Source organism: Coregonus clupeaformis, chromosome 24 (genome assembly GCF_020615455.1).
Source record: "Coregonus clupeaformis isolate EN_2021a chromosome 24, ASM2061545v1, whole genome shotgun sequence".
Classification (NCBI taxonomy): domain Eukaryota; kingdom Metazoa; phylum Chordata; class Actinopteri; order Salmoniformes; family Salmonidae; genus Coregonus; species Coregonus clupeaformis.
In genome coordinates, this window is record NC_059215.1 from 54,874,549 (window position 1) to 54,890,260 (window position 15,712).

The 15,712-nt window shown below is 47.1% G+C and overlaps 1 protein-coding gene across 1 annotated transcript in view; it reads left to right on the forward strand.

The window, feature by feature from the left end:
- Positions 1–15,494, forward strand: part of LOC121537875 (E3 ubiquitin-protein ligase HUWE1) — a 95,700-nt gene extending 80,206 nt beyond the window's left edge. Inside the window, 18 exon segments of the mRNA XM_045207348.1 lie at positions 239–926; positions 1,169–1,260; positions 2,863–3,019; positions 4,336–4,471; positions 5,673–5,875; positions 6,213–6,439; positions 7,471–7,561; positions 7,844–7,993; positions 8,719–8,836; positions 8,838–8,962; positions 9,163–9,280; positions 9,517–9,657; positions 11,750–12,037; positions 12,193–12,298; positions 12,749–12,866; positions 13,569–13,750; positions 14,072–14,262; positions 14,587–15,494. Coding sequence (XP_045063283.1) covers positions 239–926; positions 1,169–1,260; positions 2,863–3,019; positions 4,336–4,471; positions 5,673–5,875; positions 6,213–6,439; positions 7,471–7,561; positions 7,844–7,993; positions 8,719–8,836; positions 8,838–8,962; positions 9,163–9,280; positions 9,517–9,657; positions 11,750–12,037; positions 12,193–12,298; positions 12,749–12,866; positions 13,569–13,750; positions 14,072–14,262; positions 14,587–14,689 — 3,234 coding nt within the window. The 3' untranslated portion in view covers positions 14,690–15,494.
- Positions 15,495–15,712: the final 218 nt, after the last annotated feature.

A 15,712-nucleotide genomic window follows, 5' to 3' on the forward strand; every position in this document is an offset into this window, starting at 1 on the left:
TCTGGAATCTGTATCAGTCATTCATCTTAGGGCTCCAAAACTTTGTGCAGGTTTTTCTGAATGGTGTGTTTGATAGATAACTGCCAGATGACCAGAGCATTTGTACGTCATGGTCTTTAAATCCGGTTTGTTTTTACTTTGAAAGTGGGTTTGAAAATGTTACGGAAATAGTGCATTTTCAATGTAATGCGTCTCTTAGTTAGTCCAGGTCATTAACCTTGTGTGTTCCTATCTCCAGGTGTTCCCCAGTCACTTCACCCAGCAGCGCTGTAAGGACCTGCTCTCCTCCTCCACCTCTGATCTGGACTCACGTCTGTGTGCTGCTGCCTCCATCGTCACCGGAACAGCAGGAGGAGGCTCTAGAACTACTCAGACCTCCAACACCCTCTCCACTCCCTCCTCAGCCCAGAACTCCATCGGCGGGGGCGCCTGTGGAACGGCCATCACCCCCCAGTCCCTGGGCATCTCCACCGACTTCTGGGACCTGCTGGTGAAGCTGGACAACATGAATGTGTCGAGGAAAGGCAAGGCCTCCATGAAGACAGTTTCCCTGGGGGCTGGAGGGGAGGCCGAGGGGGCTCAGTACAGCCTGGAAGCCTCTCCGCTGGGCCAGCTGATGAATATGCTGTCCCACCCCGTGATACGACGCTCCTCCCTGCTCACCGAGAAGCTGCTGCGTCTCCTCTCCCTCATCTCCATCGCCCTGCCTGATAATAAGGCTACGGAAGTCCCAGCTGGACACCCAACGCCGCAGTCTACCACAACCGGAGCTGGCAATCCCGCCACTGCCACCAGTGCAGCCGGTGCTCCGGGCTCGGCCTCAGCCTCTGCTCAGGGGACCACCGTAGGGGTGGTGTCAGGAGCTCAGGGCTCATCTTCCACCGCTATAGTGTCCATACCCACCTCTACTGGAGCCAGCGCCACAGGTGGGAACGCACAGCAACTTCACTTCAGAAGCAATTCACTGACCTCGGTTTATATTTGACTCTGATAAAATGAGATTAGCTTTGTCACTAAGGGGAGTTTGGTCTTGTCTACCCGGCAATACTAATAGTGTCAATGTTTATCTATGTGAACGCTACAAGGTAACGCCCCATAGTAGAAGACTATAATGTGATTGTGATGTGTGATTGTGGTGTGTGTGTGATTTTGTGTTTTGTCTCAACAGGGAAGCATCGAGCGACCGTGCTCTGTGTTGAAAGTGACACCAAACTTGCCTCCACTGGACTCACTGAGAAACAACTGCAGCTCTCTGTCGAGGTACAGAACAGAATGCCCCCAAAACCAAAACTCGGTTCCTAACTGGGAAGGCTCATAGCTCTCTACATAGCTAGGTGTATCTGTTGGTGTAGTAGAAACTGTTCAGAAGTAGTGCACTACGTCCAGGCACTTTCAGGTGCGGGGTACAAAACAACGTCTAGTCATGTCCCTACAGTACACTACTTTTGACCAGAGCCCAGGTACAGTAGTACTTCAAATCAAATCAAATCAAATCAAATTGTATTGGTCACATGCGCCGAATACAACAGGTGCAGACATTACAGTGAAATGCTTACTTACAGCCCTTAAGCAACAGTGCATTTATTTTTAACAAAAAAAGTAAAAATAAAACAACAACAAAAAAAAGTGTTGAGAAAAAAGAGCAGAAGTAAAATAAAGTGACAGTAGGGAGGCTATATATACAGTGGGGTACCGTTGCAGAGTCAATGTGCGGGGGCACCGGCTAGTTGAGGTAGTTGAGGTAATATGTACATGTGGGTAGAGTTAAAGTGACTATGCATAAATAATTAACAGAGTAGCAGCAGCGTAAAAAGGATGGGGTGGGGGGGCAGTGCAAATAGTCCGGGTAGCCATGATTAGCTGTTCAGGAGTCTTATGGCTTGGGGGTAGAAGCTGTTGAGAAGTCTTTTGGACCTAGACTTGGCACTCCGGTACCGCTTGCCGTGCGGTAGCAGAGAGAACAGTCTATGACTAGGGTGGCTGGAGTCTTTGACAATTTTGAGGGCCTTCCTCTGACACCGCCTGGTATAGAGGTCCTGGATGGCAGGAAGCTTGGCCCCAGTGATGTACTGGGCCGTACGCACTACCCTCTGTAGTGCCTTGCGGTCGGAGGCCAAGCAGTTGCCATACCAGGCGGTGATGCAACCAGTCAGGATGCTCTCGATGGTGCAGCTGTATAATTTTTTGAGGATCTGAGGACCCATGCCAAATCTTTTCAGTCTCCTGAGGGGGAATAGGCTTTGTCGTGCCCTCTTCACGACTGTCTTGGTGTGTTTGGACCATGATAGTTTGTTGGTGATGTGGACACCAAGGAACTTGAAGCTCTCAACCTGTTCCACTACAGCCCCGTCGATGAGAATGGGGGCGTGCTCAGTCCTCTTTTTTTTTCCTGTAGTCCACAATCATCTCCTTTGTCTTGGTCACGTTGAGGGAGAGGTTGTTATCCTGGCACCACACGGCCAGATCTCTGACCTCCTCCCTATAGGCTGTCTCATCGTTGTCGGTGATCAGGCCTACCACTGTTGTGTCGTCGGCAAACTTAATGATGGTGTTGGAGTCGTTCCTTCGTGTTTGTCTGTTTTCTTCTGTTTGGTTCATAATGAACACCCCCCAGGCTTGAGTAACACCAGTGGGAGAGTCTCCTGCCAGGCTAATATAGTGCCTCCCACCTTTTTCTACCCCAAGCTCTGTCTGACAACGGCGTCCTACGTCGAAATGTAGGCCTGTTTCTAGGTCCTGAAAGTAAATTCTCAGATCAGGGCTCCTTTTTCTTTGTCTTTAGTTTCCTGGGTTGTCACCTGTTGAAGTGTCCTGGGGTAAGGAATGTTTTTTTGGCTTGAGTAACACTCTTCCCCTCCCCAGGTGCTGACCAGTCACTCGTGTTCAGAGGAGGGTCTGGAGGATGCAGCCAACATCCTGCTCCAGCTGTCCAGAGGAGACGGAGCTACTAGAGACACAGTGCTGCGTCTGCTGCTGAGTGGAGCTAGACACCTGGGATACACGCTCTGCAAACAGATCGGTTAGTATGCCACATCATACACACAACCATATACAGTCAAGCTGTTTGTAGCCTTACAAAGCTGACACTACACACACTACCAATGGTTGCGTTCGGTTCATTTTCATTTAAGATTTCACTTATGAACCAATGGAATGGTCAATAAAATGCATTAAAAAAAAAAAGGTTTAACAATTACTTGAGAGCGAACTCAATGTGTATCTACTGATGGTGTTAAATTTAGTTTTCTGGACATAATGAAAGGTGTTCCGCAGGGGTCAATTCTGGGTCCTGAAATGTTTACTGTTTACATTAATAATATTGACTTGTCTGTAAAGAATTGTAACCTGCACTTGTATGCCGATGAAACTGTTGTTTATGCCATTGCCCCCATGGTGGACAAGGCTCTATCTGAACTACAGTCTGACTTCATTGTATTACAGAAAAACTTTATTGACCTGAAATTAGTATTGAATGCAGGTAAAACTAAGTGTATGTTCTCTAGAGCGCATAAAAATAACTCTGATTTAAGCATATGTACTTTAGATGGGGTCGATATTGATAATGTCCCTGCTTAGAAATATCTGGATAGATGAAAAGCTGTCTTTTTAAAAACCATATTGACGATTTCGTTAAGATAATAAAAATGGGCTTCTATAGAAATAGGTCATGCCTGTCACTAAATAGTAGAAAGCAGATTATTCAGTCGACGTTCCTATCAGTCCTAGACTATGGCCACATCTATATGGACGCATCTGCCACTTCATTAAAGCTGTTAAATGCAGTTCATCATAGCGCACTGCACTTTGTTACGGGTGACTTTGTATTTGTGCTCATCACTTCATTCTCTACCAGAAAGTTGGTTGGCCTTCTTTGATGTCATGTAGGTTGATACATAGATATATTTTCATTTATAAAGCCCTTTTACAAAAACACCCACTGTACCTAACATCATTACTAAACTTTATACTTATGAGTTACCAAACCCGGTCTCAGGGATGGCTAACTCTGGAAATTCCTTCAGTCTTTATGGAGTTAGGGAAATCAGCTTGCAACTTATTTGTGGAACAGTCTTCAAAATGTTCTTACATTTGATGTTCTGGTGCCTCTAAGTCAATTCAAAAAGCTGATTGAGGACCTTATTATTGATGAATGTCTTTGTTTTTTATGAATGTTTGTCTTCCTGCTGTGTGTTTTCGGTCATTTCTGTAATTCAGGGCTCATCTGTGAGAGACCTTGGTCTCAGTATGACTCCTTGATAAAATAAAGGTTAAATAAATAATGTGCAAAGGTAACCCACTTACTGTCCTGTCTACTCCCCCTCTCTCCTCCTCCAGGCACGTTATTGGCCGAGCTGCGTGAGTACAACCTGGAGCAGCAGAGGAGAGCCCGGGCCGACGCCCAGTCACCTGACGCCCCTGCTGAGGATACCTCCCTCTCCGCCAGGCTGAAGGCCGGCAAGCTCTCGAGCAGGTAAAGCGAGCGAGAGCCTTGCGACAGACAGACGGGGGTTAGGGGTCAAGCTCTCTAGCAGGTGAAGCGAGGGGGTCTGGGGACAGATGGGGGTTAGGGGTCAGGGTAAAGTTCAAGCTCTCTAGCAGGTGAGAGAGGGTCTGAGGACAGACGGGTTAGGGGTCAGGGTTAGGGTCAAGCTCTCTAGCAGGTGAGAGAGGGTCTGAGGACAGACGGGTTAGGGGTCAGGGTTAGGGTCAAGCTCTCTAGCAGGTGAGAGAGGGTCTGAGGACAGACGGGTTAGGGGTCAGGGTTAGGGTCAAGCTCTCTAGCAGGTGAGAGAGGGTCTGAGGACAGACGGGTTAGGGGTCAGGGTTAGGGTCAAGCTCTCTAGCAGGTGAAGAGAGAGGGTCTGGGAACAGACGGGTTAGGGTCAAGCTCTCTACCAGTTGAAGAGCAAGGTTCTGGGAACAGACAGACGGGTCAGGGTTAGGGTTAAGCTCTCTAGCAGGTGAAGAGAGAGGTTCTGGGGAGGACATAGTACCAGATGCTGTTTTTCTTGACCCAGATTAAGCCCACACCTAGACAAAAAATCATTTTCAATTTTAGTCCAGGGGTAGGCTTCTCAATTGCTTTTTAGTCAGCTTAATCTGTGTCTGGGAAACTGGGCCTCAGTGTCGAACTCAAGTAGTCTACATACTAGGACAGGGAAGACTGTGTGAAAGGACTACTTCTAATGGATTTCATTATCTTGAGACTAAATGCCCAGTATTAAGGACAGTATCCTGTTGAGGCAGCTATGTGATTAGGCTGACATTTAGCTCTCTTAAGGACACTCCTCTCTGATGAAAGTGTCATAGTAATGAATAGTCATCAGTGGTTCTCTCCTCCTAGTGCCAACTTGACCTATTCAGGTTTGGCTAAATACGACGCTTTAAATAGATGAGTCTGGGAGAATAGAGAGAAACCCACAGTGTAAGGCTTGAAATGGAACAAATCTCTTTTTTTATTTTTATATGGTTATGATACTCAAAAAGTTGAGGTTTAGGCGTATAAAATAAAAGGTTACTCAACAATCTGTCAGTGTCTGATCATTTAGGCCACAGCTTCTGCCTTGGTGTGTGTGTCTGTGTGTGTCTATACTCCTCTACCGCCAGTCCGTTTCTGTATACTGACTATACTTTGCCTTGTCGCCCATCCTCGCGTGCTGGCGGGGGCGCAGGTTTGACGGCTCTGAGAGCGTGGTGATCGTGGCAGCCCAGAAGCGTACGCTGGGCGGGCGGGAGCTGCAGCTGCCCTGCATGTCTTCCCTGACCTCAAAGACGTCCACCCAGAAGTTCTTCCTGCGGGTCCTGCAGGTCATCATCCAGCTCCGGGAGGACACGCGCCGCGCCAACAAGAAGGCCAAGCAGACCGGACGTCTAGGTGAAAGGAGTGCACTACTAAACACGCTCACATACACACAGAGTACCCCATTACACACAGAGTACCCCATTACACACAGAGTACCCCATTACACACAGAGGGTAAAATCATTCATAGTAATGGCTGAGTCATCAGTCTGTTAATGTAAAGAAATGAACCGTAACAAAACGTTTTATTTATGAGCAGGTTAATATGACCAGGAAATGCCCATTGAAGACGATACCGGTTGAGAGCTTTCTCTAGCAGGGATGTGATATCCCTGATTATCAGGAATGACAGCTTTTCTATCACATCTCTGCTCTGGGTGTTATGTAACTGGTCTCTCCTGTGAATCCAGGCTCCACCAGTCTGGGCTCTGCCAGCAGTATCCAGGCGGCAGTCCGTCAGCTAGAAGCTGAGGCAGATGCCATCATTCAGATGGTGAGAGAGGGGCAGCGGGCACGCCGTCTGCAGCAGGCCCCCCCGCCCTCCGCCTCTGTCACTGCCGTCGCCACCGCCGCCGGATCCTCCGTGGCCGCCCCTCATGCCCCCGCCGCTGCCCCCGGCACGGCGAGCGCTGCCACGGTTAGCATGATTGGCCGCATCGCACTGACAGAATACTGCAACTACTGAGCAAACATAACTAAATGCAAACATGCATATTGATCCATACACTCACACATTACTGCTATTGACTACATGACGCATACTGACGACGTGCTTATTCTTTAGACCTGGCTTCAAATAGTACCAGATGGGTGTTTTTTTGGCACTTTTGGGACTCATTGCATCAGGCAAGCTCAATCAAGTGTAGCTGAAGTATTTGAAAGAAGGCAAATACTATTTTAACCAAGGTCTGATTACATGCATACTGACCATACGCTCACACTGCTATCAATTACATCCCCATGCATATTGAACTTACTCTACAGGCATGTAAACTGACACTGCTATTGACATCGTCATTGCATTTACAATCAGCCTACAGTACAGCCCAACATCCATACAGCTGACATGATGAATGATGACAGTAGCTGAAAACAGACAGAGATATGTACTGCAAATGATCCACTGTATTCTGACGGCCTGTCTCCTGTTATTGACATGTTCCACTGGCGGACGGTCTGTCTGAAGAGTGAATGCATCAGACCTGGGTTCAAATACTATTTGAAGTCATTTCATATACTTTATCTGAGCTTGACTGAGAGAGCTGAGAGAGCCTGGCTTATTGGAAACAATAGAATAGAGTAAAGAGAGCAGACCCTCAAAGTATTTTGAAGATTTCAAATAGTATTTGAACCCAGGTCTGGAAGGGATGTGCTGGCTGCTCTCTTTACTGTATGATATGATGTGTGTATTGGCTGGCTGTCATGGCTTCATGCTTTTTGCCCCCCCCTCCTCCCAGTCTGTCTCTGTCTGCAGCCTTATGAGAATGTCATTGTGCATCAGCATGGCACACTGGTTTTCTGCTTTACTGGAAAACTGTCAGCCTTGTGTTGAATTAATCTCCTTTTTTTCTCTCTTTCTTTCCCTCTTTTTTCTTTCTCCCTCTAACTTGTTCGCTCTGTTTCTCACTCTTTCTTGCTCTCTCTCCTCTCTTTTTGCCCTCCCTCCAGTCCTCTCTCCAGTCGGAGGTAGGGTCAGTGTCTGAGCCCCAGGCAGCCCAGAGGGATGATTCTCCCATGGATGTAGACCCTGCACCCCTGGGTTAGACAGGCCTCCACTACAGTCACCACTATAGTCCTCCACAACACACGTTCCAGCTCATCTTTATTGCAGTCACGCTGTGCAGATCAGATTTCACAACGCCTTCGAAAAGTGTTTCAGGAAACACATTCATATGGTATAGCAAAGTTCTGAGAGCAACGTGACTGCAAAGAAAGACAACCTTGAACATGACCAGAGGCCCTCAAACCACAACATAAATACCATGCTTTAGGGAGCGTGATTCTAACATTATTGTGTTTGGTATTTCTTGCTCTTGTGCAGATGAAGAAGGCAACAGCCAATCAGAGACAGAGGAGCGTCTCCCGGACCTCCCCCTGCTGAGCGAGCAGCTACTATTGGACGAGCTGTGGGACATGCTCGGGGAGTGCCTGAAGGAACTGGAGGAGTCACATGATCAACACGCTGTTCTGGGTACGTTAGGTTTACAATATTGAAACTCACATGGGTAAAACTAGGGCCCTGAGTTTTTCCTGAGTGTGACATCTGTATACTATGTGTTAACAATATGTATCTGTCGTAGAACCTCCATTGGAAAACCATATGTCCTGAATTTTGCAGTCATGCAATGAAACATGATCAACCCTCAGCCCATACGAAACAGGAAACGTTTTCAAATGGAATGTTTTGTACTTACTGAACACAACCTTGGATAATTACCTTGGTCTAAGGCACTGCATTGCAGTGCTAGAGGCGTCACTACAGACCCGGGTTCGATCCCAGGCTGTATCACAACCAGCCGTGATCGGGAGTCCCATAGGGCGGCGCACAATTGGCCCAGCGTCATCCGGGTTAGTGGATGGTTTGGCCGGGGGGGCTTTACTTGGCTCATCGCGCCCTATGGACTCCTTGTGGTGGGCCGGGCGCCTGCAGGCTGACCTCGGTCGTCGGTTGAACAGTGTTTCCTCCGACACATTGGTGCGGCTGGCTTCCGGGTTAAGCGGGCTGGTGTTAAGAAGCGCGGTTTGGCGGGTCATGTTTCGGAGGACGCATGACTCGACCTTCGCCTCCCGAGCACGTTGCAGCGATGAGACAAGATCGTAATTGGGGGAAATAAGGGGGTAAAAAATAAATGAATAATCCTTTCACAGGATTGATGACGTAGTCTACTCACATATCGCCCCCTCTCTCTCCCTCAGTTCTTCAGCCGGCGGTGGAGGCCTTCTTCCTGGTCCATGCCACAGAGCGGGAGAGCAAGCCCCCTGTCAGAGACACCAGGGAGAGCCAGTTGTCCCACATCAAAGACGAGCCTCCCCCTGTCCCCCGCACCCCTCACCCCCGCCACCCCCTCCTCTCTGGACCCCTTCTTCTCCAGGGAACCCTCCTCCATGCACATCTCTTCCAACCTGCCTCCCGACACACAGAAGTTCCTCCGCTTCGCTGGTGAGTTTTGGGACTACAAAGGAGGCTATGGGAGGGTATAGCAGGGTATTTCCTCCAATGATTCCTCATAGGAGACGAGAGCAAGGAGTGGAAATAAATAATTGAGAGATTCAGCCTGGATCATTTTGGAAAGCCCACGTGTGTTAAAGACCTACAGTGCAACTGAGATGTTTTTCTCCCTCCCTCTCTCCCCCCTACAGAGACTCACCGTACGGTGCTTAACCAGATTCTGCGCCAGTCCACCACCCACCTGGCCGACGGACCCTTCGCTGTGCTGGTTGACTACATCCGCATCCTCGACTTTGACGTCAAGAGAAAGTGAGGAAGGCTTTTCTTCTGGGGCATCATCTGGGTCATGTTCATTAGAGGGAGGGACACCCTGGACCTGTCCAAAAATAAACTCTCATTTTGTTTTTTGTTTCAAAACAGTTTAAAAAATGTTTTCAGTTGGATAAGGTCAATAACTGATCCTTTGGATGGAAGCGTGCCTCTTTCATGATAACATTTTAGCTTCTTTTTTGACTGATTTATTGAGTCCCCCTCCCTCTCCCCAGGTACTTCCGTCAGGAGCTGGAGCGTCTGGACGAGGGTCTGAGGAAGGAGGACATGGCTGTCCACGTCAGGAGAGATCACGTGTTTGAAGACTCCTACAGAGAGCTGCACCGCAAGAGTCCCGAGGACATGAAGAACAGACTGTAAGGAACAGGGACTCTTCTTTCCGCCTCCCTCTGTCTCGTAGAGTTTCTCTGTCTGTCTCTCTCCCTCTGTCTCTTAGTGTTTCTCTGTCTGTCTCTCTCCCTCTGTCTCTTAGAGTTTCTCTGTCTGTCTCTGTGTTTCTCTGTCTGTCTCTCTCCCTCTGTCTCTTAGTGTTTCTCTGTCTGTCTCTCTCCCTCTGTCTCTTAGTGTTTCTCTGTCTCTGTCTGTCTCTCTCCCTCTGTCTCTTAGAGTTTCTCTGTCTCTCTCCCTCTGTCTCTTAATGTTTCTCTGTCTCTGTCTGTCTCTCTCCCTCTGTCTCGTAGTGTTTCTCTGTCTCTCTCCCTCTCTTTCTTAGTGTTTCTCTGTCTCTGTCTGTCTCTCTCCCTCTGTCTCTTAGTGTTTTTCTGTCTGTCTCTCTCCCTCTGTCTCTTAGTGTTTCTCTGTCTGTCTCTCTCCCTCTGTCTCTTAGTGTTTCTCTGTCTGTCTCTCTCCCTCTGTCTCTTAGTGTTTCTCTGTCTGTCTCTCTCCCTCTGTCTCGTAGTGTTTCTCTGTCTGTCTCTCTCCCTCTGTCTCTTAGTGTTTCTCTGTTTGTCTCTCTCCCTCTGTCTCTGTGTTTCTCTGTCTGTCTCTCTCCCTCTGTCTCTTAGTGTTTCTCTGTCTGTCTCTCTCCCTCTGTCTCTTAGTGTTTCTCTGTCTCTGTCTGTCTCTCTCCCTCTGTCTCTTAGAGTTTCTCTGTCTGTCTCTCTCTCTCTGTCTCTGTGTTTCTCTGTCTGTCTCTCTCCCTCTGTCTCGTAGTGTTTCTCTGTCTGTCTCTCTCCCTCTGTCTCTTAGTGTTTCTCTGTCTGTCTCTCTCCCTCTGTCTCTTAGTGTTTCTCTGTCTGTCTCTCTCCCTCTGTCTCTTAGTGTTTCTCTGTCTGTCTCTCTCCCTCTGTCTCTTAGTGTTTCTCTGTCTCTGTCTGTCTCTCTCCCTCTGTCTCTTAGTGTTTCTCTGTTTGTCTCTCTCCCTCTGTCTCTGTGTTTCTCTGTCTGTCTCTCTCCCTCTGTCTCTTAGTGTTTCTCTGTCTGTCTCTCTCCCTCTGTCTCTTAGTGTTTCTCTGTCTCTGTCTGTCTCTCTCCCTCTGTCTCTTAGAGTTTCTCTGTCTGTCTCTCTCTCTCTGTCTCTGTGTTTCTCTGTCTGTCTCTCTCCCTCTGTCTCGTAGTGTTTCTCTGTCTGTCTCTCTCCCTCTGTCTCTTAGTGTTTCTCTGTCTCTCTCCCTCTGTCTCTTAGTGTTTCTCTGTCTGTCTCTCTCCCTCTGTCTCTTAGTGTTTCTCTGTCTGTCTCTCTCCCTCTGTCTCTTAGTGTTTCTCTGTCTCTGTCTGTCTCTCTCCCTCTGTCTCTTAGAGTTTCTCTGTCTCTCTCCCTCTGTCTCTTAATGTTTCTCTGTCTCTGTCTGTCTCTCTCCCTCTGTCTCTTAGTGTTTCTCTGTTTGTCTCTCTCCCTCTGTCTCTTAGTGTTTCTCTGTCTGTCTCTCTCCCTCTGTCTCTTAGTGTTTCTCTGTCTGTCTCTCTCCCTCTGTCTCTTAGTGTTTCTCTGTCTGTCTCTCTCCCTCTGTCTCTTAGTGTTTCTCTGTCTGTCTCTCTCCCTCTGTCTCTTAGTGTTTCTCTGTCTCTGTCTGTCTCTCTCCCTCTCTCTCTTAGTGTTTCTCTGTCTCTGTCTGTCTCTCTCCCTCTCTCTCTTAGTGTTTCTCTGTCTCTCTCCCTCTGTCTCTTAGGGTTTTTCTGTCTGTCTCTCTCCCTCTGTCTCTTAGTGTTTCCCTCTCTCTCTTAGTGTTTCTCTCTCCTCTCTCTCTCTCTCTCTCTATCTCCTAGGGTTTCTCTCTTTCTGTCTCTTAGGGTTTTTCTTTTGTTCTCTCTGTTTCTGAGGGTTTCTCTCTCGCTCTGGTCTCTCTCTTGTCTTTCTCTCTCAGGGTTTCACTCTATTTATCTGGCTTGCTTCTCTCTTTTTGTATTTGTTCTGCCTATTACTCCACACAACAGAATGACAGTCAAGTGCACTGATCTCGTACATCTCCCCCCTCTCTCTCTTCATTCCTCTACCCTCTCCCCCACCAGGTACATAGTGTTTGAAGGAGAGGAGGGTCAGGATGCCGGAGGCCTGCTGAGAGAGTGGTACATGATCATCTCCCGGGAGATGTTTAACGCCATGTACGCCCTGTTCAGAACCTCGCCCGGCGACAGGGTCACCTACACCATTAACCCCTCCTCCCACTGCAACCCCAACCACCTCAGCTACTTCAAGTTCGTAGGTCGCGTAGTAGCCAAGGCCGTCTACGACAACCGACTGCTGGAGTGCTACTTCACACGGAGCTTCTACAAGCACATCCTGGGCAAGAGCGTCAGGTAACACACGTACACACACTACTTTTGGTCCCACTAGGGCAAATGGTGTTCAGATCATCGAGATGTACTTGTAGGTAGCTAGAGATGTGTGTTATGTTAACTGTGGCGTATCAGCTTCCAGTAGTTGATTGAGCACGTGTGTGTTGTGTCTTCAGGTACACAGACATGGAGAGTGAGGACTACCCATTCTTCCAGGGCCTTGTCTACTTGCTGGAGAATGACGTCTCCACTCTGGGCTATGAGCTGACATTCAGCACTGAGGTATGTCCTTTGTGTGTGTGCTTGTCGGTGTGTCTTGGTGTGTCTTTTTTAAATGATCCCAACTCAGAAAACTGCTAATTATGCAACTGAGTGCCTCAGGATGGTTATAAAGAATCTGACTGACCTAAATGCTGACTGATGCCAGCCCATGACCCAATATTAAATTGGATAAATCATGTTAGTTACATTTCTCTATAGCCAGTGACCCCATAGATACTATTAAATTATGTGGAAGCTCTGCTGAACTGTTTCCCTCAATCTCTCTCTCCTCCCTCTCTTTACTCCCTCCCCCTCTCTCTCTCCCCCCCCTCTCTCTCTCTCCCTCCCCCTCTCTCTCTCTCCCTCCCCCTCTCTCTCATCCCTCCACCCCACTCCCGCTTTCCTCTCTCTACCTCTCTTTCCTCTCGCATGTCCCTCCATTCTCTCTCTGTCCCTGTCTCTCTGTCTCAGGTCCAGGAGTTTGGTGTGTGTGAGGTACGGGACCTGAAGCCTAACGGAGGCAACATCATCGTCACTGAGGAGAACAAGAAGGAGTACGTCCACCTGGTCTGTCAGATGAAGATGACTGGTGAGACCAGACACAACACCATCACACCAATCACATGTATTATAGAAAACCCTTTTTACACCAATCACATGTATTATAGAAAACCCTTTTTACACCAATCACATGTATTATAGAAAACCCTTTTTACACCAATCACATGTATTATAGAAAACCCTTTTTACATCAATCACATGTATTATAGAAAACCCTTTTTACATCAATCACATGTATTATAGAAAACCCTTTTTACATCACCAATCACATTTATTATAGAAAACCCTTTTTACATCAGCAGTTGTCACAAGGTGCTGTACAGATACCCAGCCTTTAAAAGTACATATTTAATTGGCATAGTACATTTGTGAACATTCGGTCAAGCAGCCAGAGGAATATTATACAATTATACATGTCATACTTTTATTAGAGGTGTCCTTATAAACTAGGAGCATACGAAGTCAAATGTACATCAAGACTTTGTCTGGAACACTGTCTGTAAGAACACGTAAAGTATGCACCTTCACGTTTTGACCTGTCTGCTGCAAGAAAGGGAAAAATAAGACCTCCTGTAAGGGAGATATTGAAGTCTGTTTTGTGTGAACCTGCCTTCTCTCTCATAGGTTGCTCGGCAGAACAAGTCTTGTCGTAATGAAGTACTACTTGTGTAGCCTTGTAAGTGTTTTAAATCTATACTCCCTCTCTCTCTCTCTGTCCCTCCCCCTGTAGGTGCTATCCGTAAACAGCTGTCAGCCTATCTGGAGGGTTTCTATGAGATCATACCCAAGAGGCTGATCTCCATCTTCACAGAGCAGGAGCTGGAGCTGCTCATATCTGGCCTGCCCACTATAGATATAGACGACCTCAAGGCCAACACAGAGTACCACAAGTACCAGTCCAGCTCTATACAGGTAGAGAGGGGGACACACAATACAGTACAACTCTCACACACACACTCACTGACAGAGTACACAAGTACCAGTCCAGCTCCATGCAGGTGCCTACATAGATGCAAACACCAGGGTCGTATTCATTCATTAGAGCAAAATGTAGCGAAACATTTTGCAACGGAACACGAAGACGAGTGTTTCTTATTGGACAAGTTCTGATGAATACGACCCAGGGACTAACGATGTCCCACAGTGCCAGATGACAGTCTATTAGTTGTATTATATACTATGCATTCATATTGGTGATGTGCTACTGGGGCTGTGATCTTGACTGTTCCTCAGATCCAGTGGTTCTGGCGGGCCCTGCGTTCCTTCGACCAGGCGGACAGAGCCAAGTTCCTGCAGTTTGTGACGGGCACGTCCAAGGTTCCTCTGCAGGGCTTTGCAGCTCTGGAGGGCATGAACGGAATACAGAAGTTCCAGATCCACCGTGACGACCGGTCCACCGACCGCCTACCGTCAGCTCACACCTGGTAAAGACATATACACATGCACTAACGCACGCGCTGACGCACTGCTCACACCTGGTTAATAACACACTTACAACTGGTACAATTAATGAATGCTAGACCAGCTGTGCTGCAATCTGCTCGCTAAGGGCAGAATCCTGATATCTACTTTTTTGTTGCTTAAATTAAGGTTTGATGTCAAAAGAATGTAGTTAGTTATGTATGTAGATCTCAAGTCTGCATTCAGCCAGCTCGATATGATAGAACTTCAATTACTCTGGTAAGTTAGTTCTAAGCGCTACCATTCTCAATTCCCTTATAACCCATTTCTCTCCTCCTCTCCTGTAGCTTTAACCAGCTGGACCTCCCAGCCTACGAGAGCTATGAGAAGCTGAGACACATGCTGCTGCTGGCCATTCAGGAATGCTCAGAGGGATTTGGACTGGCTTAGACCTACCCACACGGAGACTCTTAACACGCACACAATTTAGACTTGCATACTCTGATGACACATAGACACACAGACACATCGTCACACACACACTGGCGCTATCATAGACATTACTGGATGACTGGGAAAATGGTATCTAGACGTACAACTGGTTCCTAATCCATATATAGAAACAGACAGACCAGCAGAGTGGTATGATTAACTGACTGACTGATATTACCTACTACACACAGAGCCTCATGTCAGTAGACACAGACCTGTGCCTGGTATGTCTCCCTCCCCTTCCACATTAAAATGGCAGAAACCTGAGCGCGAGCACATTGAGGATTAAAACCTGGACTAATATCAAAGACATTTTCTCCATTTAGTTTGATTTCTCTGTACAAAAGGTTTTGGAGTTTATTATTTCTCTTTTTTTGTTCTTCTCTGGCTGTGTAAAAAAGGAGAAGGATGTTTGTGTGTGTGAACAGGATGGTTATAAAAACTTTGGGGGAAAAATGTTGGCTGTTTTTGCGAATTTGTGACCTCATAAGCCTTGAAGATGGGGGGGCATTTTTATGGGGAAGGAAGGAGAAAGAGGGGAAGAAAAAAAAATAAACTTGAGAAGTTATGAAAAAATTGAAATGCACTTTTCAAAGTTTTGTGGTGTTTTTAAGGAAGGATGGTACAAAACAATGAAGAAAACAAGAAAGGAGATGAAGACATGAACCACATTCTAGAGTCGTTTTGGCTATTAAATCACTGACCCAGCCTTGAGCCTTTGAATCAGAGTGAAATAACTACATGAATAAATGTATAAAATGGAGTCCCATTTGTCTCTTAACATTATTATATATTGTAACCTATCACCCTTCATCTGAAACAAACTATAGCCAATCATACTAGACCTTAATTATAAAAAGATGTACTCTTCTATTAGTGTGCCATCTCACTAATGCAAATTATTTGAAACAATTGTATAATTTTGTGAAGGATCTCTTCCCTGAAGATTGTGCTCATCCTTATGGTAATTTTGAATTGTCC